General features: G+C 36.4%; 3 protein-coding genes across 6 annotated transcripts in view; 2 read left to right on the top strand and 1 right to left on the bottom strand.

Moving 5' to 3' along the window:
• The first annotated feature begins 186 nt into the window (after positions 1 to 186).
• Positions 187 to 6,998, top strand: LOC309512618 (retinal Mueller cells isomerohydrolase). Its single transcript, XM_082188300.1, has 14 exons — positions 187 to 277; positions 574 to 656; positions 2,285 to 2,435; positions 3,019 to 3,126; positions 3,222 to 3,363; positions 3,689 to 3,836; positions 3,923 to 4,004; positions 4,081 to 4,213; positions 4,342 to 4,481; positions 4,670 to 4,799; positions 5,425 to 5,539; positions 6,266 to 6,360; positions 6,444 to 6,555; positions 6,641 to 6,998. The coding sequence occupies exons 1-14, from the start codon at positions 204 to 206 to the stop codon at positions 6,787 to 6,789; spliced, it is 1,662 nt and encodes a 553-aa protein (XP_082044426.1). The 5' UTR covers positions 187 to 203; the 3' UTR covers positions 6,790 to 6,998.
• Positions 6,655 to 14,224, bottom strand: LOC309512614 (biotin-dependent 3-methylcrotonyl-coenzyme A carboxylase beta1 subunit). 3 transcript variants are annotated; one of them, XM_082188291.1, is made up of 14 exons: positions 14,106 to 14,224; positions 13,271 to 13,588; positions 12,957 to 13,153; positions 12,154 to 12,332; positions 11,993 to 12,073; positions 11,710 to 11,888; positions 10,639 to 10,831; positions 10,439 to 10,530; positions 9,383 to 9,539; positions 8,288 to 8,410; positions 8,083 to 8,207; positions 7,916 to 7,997; positions 7,142 to 7,269; positions 6,655 to 6,784 (listed from the first exon to the last, which is right to left on the bottom strand). In XM_082188291.1, exons 1-13 carry the CDS (start codon positions 14,123 to 14,125, stop codon positions 7,183 to 7,185), a joined length of 1,833 nt encoding a protein of 610 aa, XP_082044417.1. In that variant the 5' UTR covers positions 14,126 to 14,224; the 3' UTR covers positions 6,655 to 6,784; positions 7,142 to 7,182. The 3 variants fall into 3 exon arrangements, with proteins under 3 accessions (XP_082044417.1, XP_082044416.1, XP_082044418.1); XM_082188290.1 differs by lacking the exon at positions 6,655 to 6,784 and having other exon boundaries at positions 7,020 to 7,269; XM_082188292.1 differs by lacking the exons at positions 6,655 to 6,784; positions 14,106 to 14,224 and adding an exon at positions 13,922 to 14,057 and having other exon boundaries at positions 7,020 to 7,269.
• Positions 14,225 to 15,820: 1,596 nt separating this feature from the next.
• osbpl9 (oxysterol binding protein-like 9) overlaps positions 15,821 to 19,540 on the top strand; it is a 29,874-nt gene continuing 26,154 nt past the window's right edge. The window contains exons 1-3 of one of the 2 annotated variants that reach the window (XM_082188274.1): positions 15,821 to 15,970; positions 17,082 to 17,132; positions 18,671 to 18,749. In XM_082188274.1, the coding sequence (XP_082044400.1) occupies positions 15,860 to 15,970; positions 17,082 to 17,132; positions 18,671 to 18,749 (241 nt within the window). In that variant the 5' untranslated portion in view covers positions 15,821 to 15,859. The remainder of the gene's footprint in view (positions 15,971 to 17,081; positions 17,133 to 18,670; positions 18,750 to 19,540) is intronic. The other variant, XM_082188276.1, reaches the window with a different exon arrangement.

Here is a 19,540-nt window from a genome sequence, read left to right as displayed (position 1 = left end):
ATTACTTTCATTTCTAATATAAAAAAAACATCAACCTCAAAGATGTTCACAAGAAAGATCTCTGCGAACTAACCCAGTTCACCACAGGTATTTGAGCCTCTTTCAGGAAGGTAAACATTAGTGAAAATGTTCTTGGTCCGGACACAAAGGGATTTTTGTTTTCGAGCCTTCAGAGGAGGAGTTCTAAGACTCCGTGGCTGTTCATGGGAACGGAGCAGTTCTGTTTTACACACACAGGCATCGTCTCGCTTCAAAGTCGGTTCAACATGGACAGCCGGTGAGTAATGGAATTTTTCCCTCAGTCAAACTGCTCAGATTGCGCGAATGTATAAATGTATTATAAATGTTTGCAAAATGTGGTATTTTAATCTTTTTAAAATTGATGTTTCTCATTCAGTTGTTTCCTTTAAGCTTTGTGGCTTTATGTATAATAATTAATATAACTTATAAGAATGCCTCAAGAAAAATTAGTATCTTTGTATAAGTTACAAAGTTTAGTTGTTTTGATTTATTTTTGTCCCCTCCTTCTAGCTCATAATGCTAAAAATGATGACATCTGTTTTCATTTTATAGTCTTGAACACCCAGCCAGTGGCTATAAAAAAATCTTTGAGTCGTGTGAAGAGTTAGCTGAGCCCATTCCTGCTCATGTCTCAGGTTTGTATGCTTATAATATTATTAATCAAGCATGTTCAAGTTTTGATAATTTTTACTTCTTATTTACCTTATGCTTTCATTGAAGGGAAAAATGCTGTTTCAGCTGTGGCTTATGTAAATGCCTGGTAGCCATTGCCTGGTTTTACTGTATAGTCATTTTGGGGTGAAGAATTTGCTTGGTTAAAGGGAGAGTTCACCCAAAAATGAAAATTCTGTCATTAATTACACACTCTCATGTTGTTCCAAACCCATAAGACTTTCTTTTCAAATTCAAAATTATTCAAAAAAGCTTTATTGTCTATCCCCACAGGGGTAGAAAATTGTCTTTAGACAAGGGCTCAACAAACAATACAATACAAGAGACAACCACACAATTTAAGATACACCCCCTCCCCCTTAAAAAGTGTACGTGCATTATTAGCTCCACAACACATTTCTTTGGTTTTGTCAATATTAAGCTGCAAAGAACTCTCCTCCATCCAGGCTGTGAGAGAATGAACAAAATCAAAATAAATGTCAAGTGATTGGGTATCCTTCACACATCCCACCAGTGCCATGTCATCTGCATATTTTATAAGCATCAAATTATAATTATTACAGGTTATCTCATGGTTATCCCTGTGGGAGACCAGATTTTAAAACCACATTCTCTGACTTTTTGCCATTTACCATCACATGTTGTGGGCGGTCCCATTAATCCATAAAATCAAGGTTTGATGCGCCTGTAGCTCCTCCAGACGCATCAGAAGTGTGTTTATATTTACAGTATAAAAAGGCAGAAGAAAAGTCCATAAATAAAATCCTAACATATGAATTTGCCAAGTCCAAATGCTTTACAGCCCTGTCCAGCAGAGTGAGGGTGGCATCTTCAATTCCACGCCCTGTTTCATAAGCAAATTGCAAAGGGTCAAGTTTACCAGTCATTGCCTGTGAGAGTTGCTGACAAACCACTCTCTCCATACACTTGCAGAGCACTGATGTTAAAGCCACTGGTCTATAGTCCTCAAGCACCTTAGCATGAGCCTTTTTTGGTAACAGGATGATGGTGCTTTCCTTCCAGACCTGTGGTACAACATTAAAGTCAAGAGACAGCTGAAAAAATTGTCAACACACCCTTCAGCTGAGATGCACATTCCCTCAGTACCTTGCCCTTTATTCCATTGGGCTTCTATATTCACATATAAACATTAATCAACTCACACATCAGTTGGGGTAAACAAAAGCTCAAGCATGTTTCTTGACGTAGCACGTTTGATATTGTGTGTCAAGCAGGTTCGGTTGTGTTTCTGTTTGTGTTCACTGATCAATGTTTATATGTGAATAAAAGCCTAAATTAAATCTGTTCATCATATAAAGCGATTGAGTCTCTTCAGAAAATTTGGACTAAACCACTCGATTCATATGGATTATTTTTATGATCTCTTTATGAAATGGTCAAAAATAGTAGTTGCGTAGCTGTCAATGGAGGGAGAGAAAGCTCTCAGATTTCATAAAAAATATCTTCATTTGTGTTCTGAAGATGAACGAAAGTCTCACTGGTTTGGAAAGACATGAGGGTGAGTAATGACAGAATTTTCATTTTTGAGCGAACTATCACTTTAAAGTGAACCTTCTCTCACTCTCTGCAGGCAAAATCCCTGCATGGCTTACTGGCAGTCTGCTCCGCATGGGCCCTGGGCTCTTTGAGATTGGAGATGAACCTTTATACCACCTTTTTGATGGCCAGGCTCTCATACACAAGTTTGACCTGAAGGATGGACATGTCACCTATCACCGCAGGTAAAACCCTCTGTTTATTGTGCCCAAATATATAAATAAACTGCATCCCAAACTGAGTTTATGACTACCTAAATGTTTTGCAATAATGGTAGCACTTTGTAGCACTTTCTCCTAACTATAAGTATCTTTCCAACTACATGTCAACTGTCTACCAGTCATTTGAGTATTAGTTGATTGTCTGCTTAATAACACTTTATTTTGTTGGTCCCCCAACAGACATTCTACTTACTATAAGTAACTTTGCAACTAGGTCTACATGTCAACTTATTCTACTAACCCTAACCTAACAGTCTTCTAATACTTTAACAAGAGTTGGTTGACATGTAATTGCAAATAAGTTGCAAGTTATAGTTAGTAGAATGAGCAAAGTGTACCATCAAGTAGTAGTAGTAGTAGTAGTAGTAGTAGTAGTAGTAGTAGTAGTAGTTGTAGGCATTTAAACTAATAACTGAGTAGTTGTAGGCATTTAAACTCATAACTGAGTTTAAATGCCTGGACTGATTTGTTTTGTGAAAAGTGGTTTATACAATAAAGAACTGAGATTTTACTTAAAACGCATATTAACTGGCATCTTGAACTTCAGGTTTATCAGAAGTGATGCTTATGTCAGAGCCATGACGGAGAAAAGGGTGGTGATCACAGAGTTTGGCACCACTGCGTATCCAGATCCATGCAAAAACATATTTTCCAGGTCTGGAAAGTATTTTATCTTTAATTTGAATTGGGAATAGAATAATAATGCCATACAAATATTTACTCTCAATTGTGCATCCACTTTTGGTGTAGGTTTTTCACTTACTTTCAAGGGATTGAGGTGACAGACAACTGCCTTGTCAACATCTACCCCATCGGTGAGGACTTCTATGCCTGCACGGAAACCAACTACATAACCAAAGTTGATCCTGATACCCTCGAAACGATAAAAAAGGTAGGATTTTGGGATTTGGGATTTTGGGTTACATTTTAAAACGATGATCCTTTTATACTAGTAACGTTGCACCTACATGTCAACTAACTCTGATTAGAATGTCTGTTGGAGGACCACGACAATAAAATATTAGCTGATATTAAGAAGACAGTCTACTAATACTCTAATGAGAGTTAGTTGACATGGAGGTGCAACATTACTTATAGTCAACAGAATGTCTAAAAGGGACCACCAAAACAAAGTGTTACCGGCTTTTGTTCTGTCGCCTAGTTTTCAGCCCATTAACAAAAGCATAAATACTGTACCCATCTCTACTTGCCCATAGGTGGACCTCTGCAACTATCTCTCAGTCAACGGTGTGACTGCACATCCACATACTGAACCAGACGGTACTATATATAACATTGGAAACTGCTTTGGGAAGAACATGTCGCTGGCCTACAACATTGTCAAGATCCCTCCACCACAAGAAGGTTGGTGTAATGGATTGTTGGCATAAAAGGGTCTTATTAATGCTTTTTGAGAAGGTGTTTGACTTTTTTATTATTTGTTTAATCAGATAAATCCGATCCAATTGAAAAGTCAAAGGTTTTGGTTCAGTTTCCAAGCAGTGAGAGATTCAAACCATCCTATGTCCATAGGTTGGTAATATAATATAATATAATATTTTTTTAAATAATAATATTAATAACTAATATAATGATATATATTATACAGCTTTGGCATGACGGAGAACCACTTTGTGTTTGTTGAGACTCCGGTGAAGATCAATCTGCTGAAATTTCTGACTTCTTGGAGCATCAGAGGGACAAACTACATGGACTGCTTTGAGTCAAATGAAAGAATGGGTGTAAGTCCGAGCTTACTTGCATTTTATCATCATCAAATCGTGGTTAATTATTTGTTTGGGAAGGGGGAAAAAATGCTCTAGGTATTTTGTATGTTGCCTCATCCTATTTTATTTGGTTACATTCCCAGACGTGGTTTCATCTGGCTACCAAGAATCCTGGAGAATACATCAACCACAAATTCAGAACATCTGCCTTTAATGTTTTCCATCACATTAACTGTTATGAGGACCAAGGCTTTATTGTTGTTGACCTTTGCACTTGGAAAGGGTATGATTACTTTTTTTTATTTTTTTATTTAGAGAACCCCTTAAAAAGCCCAAATAACAAAATACAGAAATAAAAAACACAACAAAAACACTTTGCACATGCATTTGATAATGTCAGGAAACATGGCAAGAGGAGAGAAAATGTGATACAGTGGTGATCATCTGTAGTCCCCTTTCTCTGATTGACAGGTATGACTTTGTGTATAATTATCTATATTTGGCAAACGTGAGGCAAAATTGGGAGGAACTCAAAAAAGCAGCCATGAGAGCTCCACAGCCAGAGGTGCGGAGATACGTGCTTCCACTGGACATCCACAGGGTGAGAGATATCAGTGTTATTTCAGTGTCTTTGAGATTGATAGAATTGTATTAATAGTTTGAATTCATTTTTATTTGTATATTTTCTGTTCATTTTAATTGTAGTAATTTTATTACATCAAGTTAAACTAAATGAAAATGAGAAATGTTTCCTTGGCAAGTAGATGAAATAAATTACGTCTTTTTATATATGTATTTAGTTTCAAGTAACAACAATGTTTTATATTTTTCAATTGTAAAGTTTTAGTCATTTTTGTGGGTAATTTTTATTGTTTTGTTTTTTTATGTGTGTATGGTTTTTAGTAATTTTTATTTTTTATTTAGTTTAGTACATCAAGTTAAACTGAATGAAAATGAGAAATGTTTCCCTGGAAACTAGCTGAAATAAAATAAGCTTATCAAGTAGCAACATTCTGTATGGTTTTAGTTTTGGTTTTAGTTAACTATAATAACCCTGGATATCATGATCCTACTTCACCTCGAGAGCAATTGAGTTCAGATTGACTTGAATTGGAAATATTGACTTAAGTTTGTTTCTTGATCTTTTTGTCTCTATCATTACAATCCAAAAAAGCATTCCTTTATTTTAACAGTCTTTTAATTCGTTTATGTCGTTGTTTTTGCAGGAAGAGCAGGGGAAGAATTTGGTTTCTCTTCCATACACCACAGCCACTGCTGTCATGGGCAGTGATGGAAGCGTTTGGCTCGAACCTGAGGTTCTTTTCTCTGGACCGCGTCAGGGTAAATAATTCAACACCAAATGACACAAGTAACCCCTTAACTGGCATTTTCCATGAATATGGTCAACTTTGCTGTCCATTTAAATTTTAATCATTAGATGCGCAAATCCCATGTTTTTTTTAAATTCTGTAAAACATTTGATATAACAAAATAACAAGAATTATTTGGATTATTATATTGATATTCAATGCTTAGTTAAAATGTGGTCACACTTTAGATTAGGATCCAATTCTCACTTTTAACTAACTTGACTTATGACTTAAAGGGTTAGTTCACCCAAAAAAGAAAATTCTGTCAGTAATTACTCACCCTCATGTTGTTCCAACCCCGTAAGACTTTCGTTCATCTTAGGAACACAAATTAAGATATTTTTGATTAAATCTGAGCGCTCACTCCTTCATAGGCTTCTATGTTATTGAAACTTGCCGGCCCAGAAAGTTAGCAAAGACAATGTTTAAAATAGTCCAAGTGACTACAGTGGCTCAACCTTAAGTTTAACAAGTGACGAGAATACTTTTTGTGCGCAAAAAAAACTTTATTCAACTATTAATTTTCTTCTGTCTGGGCCTCAGAGTGAGTTCACATTGTGTAACAGCGCAGCGCTTCTGGGTTGTACGTTAGAACATTGGCTCACTATTGGCCGACGCTGGTCATGTGTGTGATGCGTGTGACAATTTATAAAGTAGATTCAAAACATTTTCTCTCTGGGTTCTTTTTGCGTTTCAGCTTTTGAGTTTCCTCAGATCAACTACAGCAAATACTGTGGAAAAGATTACACCTTTGCTTATGGACTCGGGCTAAACCACTTTATTCCAGACCGGGTGGGTGTGACATGGTACAGAAAAAAAAATTCATGTCAACGTTTGCTCAATGTGTGATTTGTTGAATTTTTGTGGGGTTTTAGATTTGCAAGTTGAATGTGAAAAGCAAAGAAACATGGATATGGCAGGAGCCAGATGCCTATCCATCCGAAGCACTGTTTGTGCCAAGCCCTGATGCTGAAGAAGAAGATGACGGTATTTCTAATGTTACTAAACAAACATATATTTCAGATCTGTTTATTCTCTTGAAATAAATAAGTCTTTCTTGTGCTTTTCTCAGGTGTTCTTCTGAGTATTGTAGTAAAACCAGGAGTTTCCCAGAAGCCAGCGTTCCTCCTCATACTCAACGCCGCTGACCTGACAGAAATAGCACGTGCTGAGGTTGATGTCATCATTCCTGTCACTCTCCATGGCATGTACAAACCTTAGAGGATCATAAACAGGACTTTGTATGTTGGTAAACAGACAATTTTTTAGTTTACATGTAATATAATTTCATGTTATTGTTGCTATTTTAATTGGGCCAGTTATATGACCTGATATGCTTATAATGCTACAGATTTTTGGTAATGTGTACTGTTTGAATCAACTATAAGACTTGATTGTTTGTTTCAAAAATATAATTTCTACTTCATTTATTTTTTCACAAGTATAATTCCATTTGTACAATTGTTTATTTTACATCAGCCAGAAAATAACAACAGTAAGGCACTGCTGCTGATAAAAGGCAAACTGTCATTAAAATAAAGATATGTGTGAGTTTATAACTTTAATAAAAGACCTTATACAAGTTTATAAAGTCCACTGCGGTTTCTGGTAGTGTTACAGTCGGAGAAAAGGAGTCCTCATCTTCTCTCTGGACAATTGATACTCTTGTTGCTTAATTATTTTCAGACACTTGCTCAAAACCTAAAAGGAAACAGAAGGATATATTTTATAAAGCTTTTATTTTCAAACTCAAGAGTGCAATACATATTTTGAAGAAAATCTTATGTTTTATGGAATATTGCAGTATTTATTATAAATGACTTCCCCTCCCATTTGCAGTGACATCTTGTCCTGTGTTTACTGGTGTGAGGGCGGGACAACCTGTCACTCACATGACATCACAGCAATAGCAAACCACAACCATCCAATCAATTCCCGATAAACAAAATCAAGTCCCGCCCTACATTTCTTTTCTTGTTCAAGAAGCCGTTTGACTCGGATATACTTCACAAAGTTTAAGAAAAGACTATCTCAACTTCTGTTTCATTGCATTAGATTACAAAATATCAAAACAAGTGGCATTTATTTTAAAGAAATATTTTGGTTTATTATAAAAAGTATTAACTAAGAGCACTAGTTTTGCCTCTTTAAGGTATCCAGTGCTGTTAGCGCTTGGATTTACTTCAGTGACTCCACTGAAAACCTCAACAGCTGTTATTCATTAAGGCCATCCAGTGAAAAGTCAGGATTCATGTCTGTGCTTTTTGGTCTATTATTTGCAACAGTGAAAAATGCATGACCTAAACCACATAGAAAACAAATCAATTTGGTTTCTCTTTTCTTTTACCTTTCTGGTGTCTTGAGGTAGAATAACACCATCATCCCACAGTCTGCTGGTGGAAAAGAATGCTGAACTCTCTTCCTCCAACCTTTACATAGACATAAATAATTCTTTTATTTTTTATACACCTTTAAAACAGCCAGTTATGGACATCCTGTTACACTGGCTCTTACATCTCATTAATCTGTGTAATTTCCTCTTCAGTCTGCACAAATGCATCCGAGTGGCCTGGGGCCAAAATTGACACTCTTGCATTGGGCCACAGGAAAAGGAAGTTAGGGTCAAAAGCCCTTCCGCACTAATAAAAAAGGGTTCAGAAAATGTATTAAACTACTCAGTGTGTTAATATACATCAAAATGATGGGTTTACAGACTGACCATAGCATAGCTGTCACCTCCATGACATCCTCCAATAACCACAGTAATTTTGGGAACAGAAGCACAAGCCACAGCAGACATCATGGAACCCTGAGCCTTCAGTCTGTTAGTGTTGAGCTCTGCCTAAGGGTGATGGGAAACAGAAAAGAGAGGTTTAGAGGAATAAAGTGGGGGAGGGAGAAAAGAGAGCAAGTAACAAAGTAAAACAAGATGGCGTGCGAGCAGGGCCAGATATCATTCCATTACAAAAATGGGTCAACAAAACTACTGCAGTTTTCAGTATCTCATATGCATGTTTTAAAGTGCCCTTATTTTGTTATTTTAAAGGTTTCTGATTTTGTTTTGGAAGTTTCCTATAATAGGTTTACATGCATCCAAGATAAAAAAATAAAAAAACCCATTTTAGTTTTCTCATAAAACACATTGCAGCATCCCCTCATTTCTCAGTGTCTGAAATGCTTCGATCATGGATCTGGTCTCTCTAAACCCTGCTTCCGAGAGCCTACTCTGCTCTGATTGGTCAGATGGCCCAGTCTTTTGTGATTGGTCTACCACTTGCAGTACGTGTCCGAAACAAAACGCCAATTACCATATCTGAATTTCAGCTCTGGACGCTTCCCCGGCACTTGTGATACGAACAGAAATGATGGCGTCAATCCAATACCGTATCAATTCGAGCCCGAGTCCTCATCCTTTGGAAGTGCATGCAAGTGGATTTGTGCATAAAACACATATTTTCGACAAACCAAACTCTTCCAGGCCTCTCCTACAACTACAGTGTTTGAGGGTGGGACAAAGTAGACAAAGAAGACCATAGGCTGGAATTATGTATGTAAATTTGTTACAAACCTACGTAAGTTTGTGCAGGAAGTAAGATTGGGATCACTGATGACTCGTTTCAGGTAGTTCAGAATCGTTATTTTTTTTAGGAGACAATTACTCCATTCATCACACACTTTGATCTTAGAAACTTTGCAGACATTTTACATTCACAAACACACTACAACAAATGTAATATCTGGAAAAGGATAATAGGGGCACTTTTAAATGACTTCTATTTTAAAGAATGTAAAGAATAAACGTCTTCTGATGCACCTTGGTTTGTGAGTGTGTGTGTGCAGGTTCTGGTGCCGTGTTCTGCAGGAAGATGAGAGGAATGTCCCTCTGGTCACACAGCTGAACAAAGTGACTGCCTTTCAGGGAAGCTTCATACGTCAGCTCTCCGTTATTTGCCACAATTCCAATCTGAAGTCTGAAGATTGAGGGGAAGAATAAAACCAGCTTTAAATCTAATCATAGTAAAGAAAGAAACTAGATTTTTACATTTTCTCAAAATGTAACTGAAGTCTGCCAATGCAAAACTGACAGACACTGATATTATGTTCTGGGTGGTTGCCAGGGCATTGCTATGGAGTTGTTAAGCTGTTCAGAGCGTCTTTATTATCTTTCTTAATGTTATCATTAATCTTTCTTAATGTTAGTTTATAAAAAAAATGTGCATTAACTAATGTTACAAATACAACTTCTGATTTTAATAATGTATTAGTAAGTATTTAGTTTAATAAATGCTGTAAAAGTATTGTTCATTCTTAGTTCATGTTATCTAAAGTAGTTAACTAATGAAACCTTATTGTAAAGTGTTAAATTAAAAATACAGAGTAATAATGTGAAACATGACGTAACCCCTGAGGATCTCTGACGTATGTTTATCCTTTTGGTTTCACATTCATTTGGTATGAGTTTCACATTGCCATGGCAACAAAGCAGCTCTCAGAGACGCTCTTTGTTTGATCGGATAAAAGGTGCTCGAGGAGATTGGCTCCCCATGATCTGAAATCTCAGTAGAAAAAGATTCCTTTTCTTAATCCACATCCTGCTCAGACCTGATTGGTCAGACTTGCAGGAGCATAAAATCTAATTTTCAAGTTAACAGGGTTAATCGTTTTATCTTTACATTTACTTTTCTACAAAGATACTGTCTAAGCAGTGTCCTCTGATTGGTTTTAGTCACCTAGAAACAAATTATGCACTTAATGTTGTGTTTTAATACTGGGATATAATGGTGATGACATTTTTTAGTTTGTAGAAAGACAAAGACATGCCACTTACTCAATATTTAAAATATCTCATAAAAAATTCAACTACCATTACCCTTCAATTCTGGCAAACCCAGTGAGGAGGGTGGTACCGTAACGGGCCTTGAACTCCTGAAACCGACTACCATCGGACAGGCGACTCACAATCTAAACAGAGTTGAAAGAAAGAAATGAGTAAATGAACACCCACAAACCATTTGAAACATCAGCATGTATAGTGTAAGTCTAAAACTATGCATGTGCAAGAGTCCTTACCAGTCTGACATCTATGCTGTGATTGTAGCAACGAGGTGCAAGGCCCATGAGATCGTCTGTGCTGTACAGGGGCTCCTCAACCTGAGTGTCGTCTTCCTCTGGGAGCTCATAGTTTAGGGTGGAGATGATGTTTCTGGTACACTCATATGCCTCATTCTCTGCTGTGGCAAAATGGTCCACACAGCCACTCACTCTGGAGATATAGGCAAGGAGAAAAGAAATTTACAATAAAAATAGATGCAAAGTCTTCATCAGCTAAGCAAAACTATGCAGGATGCATTTATAATATTGTTAATATGCATTTACAATATTAGTATTATGTTCAATTATTATATTATATTAATAGTATTTTACTTATAATTTTCTTATTATTAGAGGGATGCAATTAATTTGTTATTATATTATCAGGTGAGCATATATATACAGAGTACATTTATAATATTGTTAATATGCATTTAAAATATTCGTTTTATGTTCAATTAATATGTTATAATCTTTTATTAATAATTTTCTCATTATTAGAGGGATGCAATTACTTTGTATTTCATTGTATTAATATTATGATCATTATAATATAATATAATAAAATATAATATAATATAATATAATATTATACTATTATTATCAGCTGAGCATATATATGCAGGATGCATTTATAATATTGTTAATATGCATTTACAATATTAGTTTTATGTTCAATTATTATATTATATTGGATGTATGCAATTTCTTTACATATTTTTGAATACTCTATTGAATACTCTATATATTTTATTTATACTGTTCTTCTTCTTAGAGAGATTAAATTACTTTTATATTTCATTTTATGAATATTATATTATATTATAGGAGGTATGCAATTGGTTTACATAACTTTGAATACTCTATTCTGCTTTAACAATCTGACAATCAGTGTGGCAAAGCTAGGTGGCATTGGTCTGTCTGTAAAGCACCACATATTCATCAATACTCATCAATCAATAACATGGTTGTGGAAATAGGGATTAAGAACCACTGCTCTGGAGAGATCATCATGTAGGAGAATGCAATCACGCAATGAAAACAGCATACTCTGAGTGTAGCCTGGCTCCTCCCAGGTCCTCTGGAGAAACCTCCTCCCCAGTTGCAGCCTTCACCAAGGGTGGACCCCCTAAAAATATTGTTCCTATCCTGTGGACAATCACCGCCTCCTCAGACATAGTGGGGACATAGGCACCACCAGCTGTGCATGACCCACACACTACTGACACCTAGAGGTCAATACATCACATTGCATCAGATCAAATATTCAGCATTAATCATAATTATGCATTAATACTGATTATTCTAAAATATTTTAATGACTATTTACTACCTGAGGAATCTTCATTGCTGACATAACTGCTTCATTGTAAAAGGTGCGTCCTCCATGGTTTTTATCAGGAAAGATCTCTGACTATTGAAAGAGCAATTGCACAACCATTATTGCACCATTAAGAGATTTCAGAGATCTTCATGGCAAGAAATGCAAGTTACCTGAAGAGGCAGAAATGCGCCACCACTGTCCACCAAGTAAACGAAAGGCAAACGATTCTGCATAGCCACGACTTGCGCCCTGAGCTGCTTTTTAACTGTGATGGGATACGCTGTACCTCCTTTCACAGTGGCATCATTAGCGCTGAACGTGCACCAAAGTCCATTAATTTTACCAATTCCTGTGGAAAAAAATAACACTGTTACTAAGCAAGCCGTTTGAGATGAATACCTATGCACAAATATTTTAATATGAATTAATGTCTAATAAGTCTAATAATATTATGTCGAACAAATATACAGAACAATAAGTAAACAACCCTCTGTGTTTGAATGGTGAATTTGAGAGAGAAAAAAGGCCATATTTATTTAATTTTATGGTAACACTTTATTTTACAGCGTCCTTGTTACATATGTTACATGTACTTACCATAGTAATAACAGTAAATTATGCATAATTACATGCAGCTAAGCCTAAACCAAATCCTAATCCTACCCTAACCCTATAGTAAGTACATGTAGTAGCTTAATATTACTCAGTACTTAAATATATAATTACACTGTAACAATGACACCTTAAAATAAAGTGTAACCGATTTTATTATTTATTGCTTATTAACAATATTTATTTATTTTGATAGCAATGTTTTAGTCATGCAATCTTCGATTTAAATAAAAAAAATCAAGAAGCATGACTGAAATTATTTTACGGTGTTTTTCTTTTTCTTTTTCAATGCCTAGTAAAATTGATTACTTGTTTATTTTATAAACCATAACACTTTTTTCTATATTTTGTATTCCTGTACCTGTGAGACAGCCTGCAGCTGGAATGTCTCCATAGGGCAGCCCAAGTCCGGCGAAAGGAGAAAGTTCTAAATAATCTTCATCATCCAGCAGCATGCGGAGTCTGTCTCGTACCAGGACCTTCCGATTCCTCTGCGTATGCCGTTCTATGGCGTTTTCACCACCACCCTTCATTACTTTTTCCTTGTGTTCAAGGTATCTGATGAAACAAGACAACATTACATGGGGTGAATATCACTTATGTGATACATTTTATGATAAGGGAAATACAGTAATGTAAGGGTAAAAATCTTCAATGACCGTGAATCCGATTTACTTTTGCTGACAGATCAGGCTGTTCCTGAGATTCGCTTCATATACATGTCTGAGAGCTGGATGAAATGTTCCATCTAGAACTGGAAAGGCACTTGGCAGGCGTCTCCTGCGCACAGTGGAGCTCATACAGCGATGTGATGCTGCTGGCTGATGTGTCCCATGCGTCAAGGGTTGCCACACACTTCCTGAAACAGGTGAATGTGTGCAGTGGTATACGGTGCAGCTGGGAAGCTTTAGTGATGTATCCCATGACTGTGGATTTTGAGAGAAGGATGCTCTAGTGAGTTGTATGAATTTATTCCCTTTTATATGGCAAGACCTGGTGGAATAAGAGACATGCATGTTATATGTATCTCTTGGAAATGATCAATTGGGCTTGTGAGGAAAAGAAGACACCTACGCTTATTTATGACTCATTGTATCATAAAGTTGGTATTTGTCATTGCAGAAATTAAAGTGTTTTGAAGTTTTGTACACAAACATGTTCAAAATATGAATTAGCAGGTGTCAATGTTGAGCTGAAATATTAGAGACGAAATGCACCAGGTATAAACGTGTATAGTATACATTATAAATATAGTCCTATAAAATATCATAATAATGTGTTTTAATAATACATTTTAAGAAATTGTTCAAAGCAACAAAGCAATACCTTTCACTTTGCATTGATATTTCTGTTAAAACGATTCTTCTTACGCTGTTTGCTGCAGTTTTTTTTCTTTCTTTATAAGTGTGTCAAAGGTCGCTATGAGCTCACTGGTGGGATTGTAAAAGCAAAACTTTCTGAAACGGCGAAGGCAAATTAGTTTACCTTAACATTTAGCAGAATATCTTACCTTAACATACAACAGTACATGATGAGACGAGAGGTAGAGGTCTAAAAAAAATGAATTTGTTATAGTGTAACAAGAAAATAAGTATGGACGGAAACAAGCATAAAGGAACGTTTGTGATTGCGATAAAATGCACAAACTACATTATGAAATAATGGCCACTAGAGCGCAGTATACCACCACAAACGCTGTCGGTTTTCATCATAAGCCATGATGACATACAGTATTACAATAGTACGAGACACTGTATTCTTTTCTATTCTGTTCTATTGTATTCTATTTATGCACTGTGGAAAACAATATTTTGTACAAAGCAGGGTTATTATAGTTAACTGTAACCATAAAAATCACTTTCCGTTCCTTAAATTAAAATAAACATTAACAAGCGCTTACACTTATTTTATTTCAGCTAGTTGCCAAAGAAACGTTTATTATTTTCATTTAGTTTAACTTGATGTATTACAATAACTACAACTAAAACAAAAAAAACAAAAAATTATATTGCATATTAAAAAAACTATATAAAATAATGTATACTTTTTTTAATCACACACAAAAAAAGACCAAAACGTTGGCTAAAATTACAATAAAACTAATTCAAAATATTAATAAAAATATATAGTAGTAGGTATATATATATATATATATATATATATATATATATATATATATGAAGAGTTCAGATGCAAAAGCCTCTAAGTGCCATCTGAAATTTTTTCTAGAATGATTTTTATCAAGCTTGTATATTTAAGTTCAGTAATTTCATTTAAATGCCAATGAAAATCACCTATTAATTGTCATTTAAGTGAAATTACTGAACTTAAATATACAAGCTTGATAAAAATTATCATTCTAGAAGAAAATTTCAGATGGCACTTAGAGGCTTTTGCATCTGAACTCTTCACATATATATATATATATATATATATATATATATATATATATATATATATATATATATAGGTATTAATAGTATCTCACTGGTACAAAGAAGTTCCAAATTTTTAATTATGTTACTGACCCTTTAATATTAAAGAAAATATAATCTTAAATATTTCTCATATTTTATGCCATAAAATGTCCTTGTTTCTAGTTCTTTATTATCAATCTTAATATGCAGAAGAAGGAGTGTACAAATCACCACCCGTGCTACATTTTTAATGCATATAAAGAGTTTTTTTTAATATAATTTCCAAATAGGCATATTCTTTGGCTTTCAGAAGTACGCATGTACAATTTGGCCATTCTATTGTGTAAAAAAACAAAACAAATTGTCTATATTGCTTTTAGTAAAAAAAAAGGTACAGATACAGATTCTAACAGTTTCACACAGCCTAAAACTATAACAGACTTTGGCTAAACGACTAAACAAAAATCACAAGACTATCCACATTTAACCTAGCTACCATGAAAAATAAAGTATTTTGAACAGTATTTGTCACAAATTCCCCAGACCTTCCAGTTTATTACATTTAAGGCTATGCACAGCTTATAGTTTTCATAACTATTCAATTTCCACAGTTTGACCTGTTATTATATTACTAATAATATTAATTTTGTGCCGCTTTGTTCAAAAGTCAATATACAAACATTATATATTGCACATATGTAACATCCAAGTTATTACTTCCAGAAGTTGTCCTTGTAATGACTGTTATTAAAGTAAACCATAGTTCAGCATGTGACGTCAGACGCACGTTTTTTCTCGCCGCGGCGCGCACTACTCCTCCCCGCGAGCACTCAGGCAAAGTGTAAAAATGGCGTCCATCATGGAGGGGCCGCTGAGCAAATGGACTAACGTCATGAAGGGGTGGCAGTACCGCTGGTTCGTACTGGACTATAACGCCGGGTTGCTGTCATATTATACTGTAAGTCTTTCTTGAACGGCTGCGAGATATGAGAGAGGGTTGATCGCTTAGTGGCCCGTTCCTGATTTCGTTTAAAAGGAAGGGAAACGAGCACTTGCAGGCCTGTCAGGAGTTGGGAATCTCAGCTGGTTGGGGCGGGGTTTGCTTGAGTGACTGCGACTTCAGCCAATCCAGGCTTTGCTGAGGAAGCCATTAGCCAATGAGCAGTTAGACTCGATGGGTTGCCAACAGGAAGGACACCTCCCTTGGAAAAAATGCTTACAGTAGTATAGTTTAGTTTGCACATTTTGAAGGGTTGAGGCGTCCACATGTGACCGCTGTTTTTAACGCATTAGCTGCAGGGTATTAAATGTGTTAACGCATATGTCTAGCTTTCATTTCTAGCATGTCTAACATCCGAAAACATCTAGAATGTTCAAACACAAGATAAATAACGTTAGCTAAGCTAAGAGCTGCTGTTGCTGTCAGTAAATCATCCATAGCTAGAGCTCTCATGTAAGGCATAGTTTTTTTCAGACATTGATTGGTTATTGACACTGTCAATAAATGTTAAATGGGTACTATTTCTCTACTATCTCTACTATCCTCCTGGTTTACTCTGACGCTAATACTGCATATAATCAAAACACAACAACTCGAACTGATTGTCAACTGACAAAGCTGAAAGTGATACTTTCATGTTATATATACGTAACGTTATATACCTTTACCTTAATACAGACACACACATTCATATATATATATATATATATATATATATATATATATATATAGCCTATACAATTTTATTTATTGTGTGTGTGTGTGTAAATAGTTTATTCTAGTACCCCATTAAGACTAAGTTTCCAGTGTACTACCATATAATTATATAATTTAAGAAGTATTATCAAATAGTATAATATAAAGGATGCATGTCATATTAAAACGTTAAACGTTCTGCCATTTTTACACTATATATTATAAAATCCAGGTTGTTTATTACATGTATGGTCTTTGACACAACATATCAATTTGTGAATTTTTTTTAATCTTCTTCTTCAAATTGCTTCTTTCAGCAATGTGTTGATCATTAATCAAACCGCTCTTTTTATCACTCTGTCCCCTCCTTCAGTCCAAGGACAAGATGATGCGTGGCTCTAGAAGAGGCTGTGTGCGACTTCGGGTGAGAAGCTTTCTTTATTGTTAAAGCAGGACTAGGTTGAATCTGGCCTCACTCCTTTTCTTCCTGTCCATCATTTCAGTGATTAACTCATGTCTGTGCTTGTCCTCATTCTGACTATTATTCTTGTTTGGCTATACTATTAATTTCACCCTGGCTGCCCTTGAGAATCTGCCATCAGGATATTATAGCATGGATGAAGAATTTCCAATAAGTATGTGACATGATTTTATGGCTAATACATTGTATTTTTAATAGAGGTAGAATGCATCTATTAGTGAGTCCCTACGGTGTCTAATAATAGGGGTTCAGGTCTGGGTTTTGTGCAGAACTGTGCAGTTTTTCGACATCAGATTTAGTCAAACATTTCTGTGTAGGCCTCGCTTAGTATACAGGAGCATTCTGATATTAGAACAACAAAGGGCCCTTGCCAAAAATGTTGCACAAGATCTTTGTATAGTTTAGCATTAAGATTAGTTTTGACTGGAATTATTAGAACCGCACACAAACCAGTGTTTATATGCGTCTTGTTCATGAGGTGAGTGAAATGCCTCACCTATTAAACACAATGCTGTGAAAACTCTTCACCAGCAGATGGCACACTCTTCATCTTAATATGCAGAGGACAATCATGAAATGTGTAGATTTAATGCAGAGGAGAATTGTTATAATATAGAGAATAGAATTAATGTGTTAAACTTAAGACTACATGGTATTGTAAGTATTTAGTCATAGCCTACTGCTTAAAAACAAGCTAGAGACAGTAAATACATTATCACACGTTTTATGTTCCTAATTCCTGTAATGCCAATAGTAATGCTTCATTTTAGATGGCTGAAATTCCTGACAAGTGTTAGTTAAAGGGTTTTGTGTATCTCCTGTTACGTCAATGTATTGCACAGCTTTGATTAAAGTCGTAAATAAGATATTGATTCTTCTCTGAGAGCGAGTCAACTTAAATTTAACCAGACGTTAAAAATGCTTTGGGCGTTGGCTTATTTTTCTCAAGGCCTGTGGTCTGATCTGCTGTGAGCAGTTCTTGCTCTCCTCATCTCAGTTACCAGTAAAAGCACTGCTTGGTACATCTGCATTTAAAGTTAAAATGTAATTTCCTTTATATTTTCAGCGTTTTCTTTAATAAACCCCTGGCATGTTTTCAGGCCACTCTCTTTAATGTTTTATGTTATTATATATCTGTTGTGGTAGTTCAGCAGGGATGAAAGAGTTAATAGTCGCATGTTTTTCCTCTGGTCCTGGAATACTTACAGAATGTGCTGCAGTTTCTCTCTCTCTTTCTCTGTCCTCCTTTCTCAATTTACATCTCCTTCCTCTTTCTCTCTTTTCTTTTTCCCTCCCTTTCTGCCTTGTTCCCCTCTCCCTTTCTTTCTTTTTATCTCCCTTACTCCACCCATTCTTTCCCACCCCTTTTCTTCTCTCCTCATGTGCGTAAGGGAGTGAGGCAGAGGAACGTTGAGAAAGAGAGAGCAGGGAATGACGTGTCCCTCAGTCTGAATGGCTTTCGCTGCGTTTCTTTTTTGCAGGGAGCTGTGATAGGAATCGATGACGAGGACGACAGCACTTTCACCATTACCGTGGACCAGAAGACTTTCCATTTTCAGGGTGAGGTCTCCGTTCTCTTGTTCTTCTGGGGCTTTGTCTCGTCCATCTCCTCTCTCATCTTCTGTTCTTTGGCACCTCTCGCCGTGATGCTTTTAACCAGTGTTTAAAGTGCGGCCATCACGTGTGCCTTGTCTCTCTGTCTTGCTCTCTCTCTCTTTCTCTCTCTCCCTCTCTCTCTCTCCATGCTCCTCGTCCCTCCTCTCCTCTTTCCACTCTGTTTATTTTTGCTCTTGCTTACTCATTCTCCCCCACATGCTCTTTTTCATTTTGATTTTAAAGAGGATTATGACATCAGTAACCAGCGTTCTAATGCAAACACGACCCACACTTAACTCGCATCAGTCGCGCGCACTCAATCCACATCCATTAGGCCTGGTGCATTTGTCTGGCTTATCTCTTGCGAACACGGACCAGGATGATCTGCAGATTTCATAGCTTTAAGAATTGAGTTCAGAGGCTCTCGGATTGGATTTCTGCTGGAGCTGGAAGAACTCTTGGAGAAACGGGGGAGAACAGACAGTGTCACCGCAGAGTTACGCAAGGCTGCTGGCTGCTGAGCTCCAGGTTTTTAGCCTCTAGCCTCCACCTTCTCTCACAGGCTCATCTGTCCTCCTCCACCCCCCCTTCGCATCCGCCCTGCCGGGGGTGCGTTCACTCTCCCCATGCCCTCACCCACTGCTATGTTCCGACACTGTATGCTGTGGCTTTACAGTAAGAAGGGTAAGGTCACGCTCTGCTGGGACTCGTCTGATTGCATCTTCCGGAGTGACCGTTTATTATTGCAGTTTGCT

This window comes from Leuciscus leuciscus, assembly GCF_965113295.1.
Source record: "Leuciscus leuciscus genome assembly, chromosome: 13".
NCBI classification, from domain to species: Eukaryota; Metazoa; Chordata; class Actinopteri; order Cypriniformes; family Leuciscidae; genus Leuciscus; species Leuciscus leuciscus.
Note: the sequence above shows the minus strand (reverse complement) of the source record. Positions and strands in the feature narration are given on the sequence as shown.

What these genes read in the sequence shown, in the direction of transcription:
- LOC309512618 (XM_082188300.1), top strand. Translation starts at nt 204, where the DNA reads ATGGGAACGGAGCAGTTCTGTTTTACACACACAGGCATCGTCTCGCTT. An exon ending in CGGTTCAACATGGACAGCCG is followed by an intron (nt 278 to 573) that starts GTGAGTAATGGA and finishes TTCATTTTATAG; the next exon opens with TCTTGAACACCCAGCCAGTG. An exon ending in TGCTGAAGAAGAAGATGACG is followed by an intron (nt 6,556 to 6,640) that starts GTATTTCTAATG and finishes TGCTTTTCTCAG; the next exon opens with GTGTTCTTCTGAGTATTGTA.
- LOC309512614 (XM_082188291.1), bottom strand. Translation starts at nt 14,125, where the DNA reads ATGTACTGTTGTATGTTAAG. An exon ending in ATGTACTGTTGTATGTTAAG is followed by an intron (nt 13,589 to 14,105) that starts GTAAGATATTCT and finishes TTATTCCACCAG; the next exon opens with GTCTTGCCATATAAAAGGGA. An exon ending in ATTACACAGATTAATGAGAT is followed by an intron (nt 7,998 to 8,082) that starts GTAAGAGCCAGT and finishes GTCTATGTAAAG; the next exon opens with GTTGGAGGAAGAGAGTTCAG.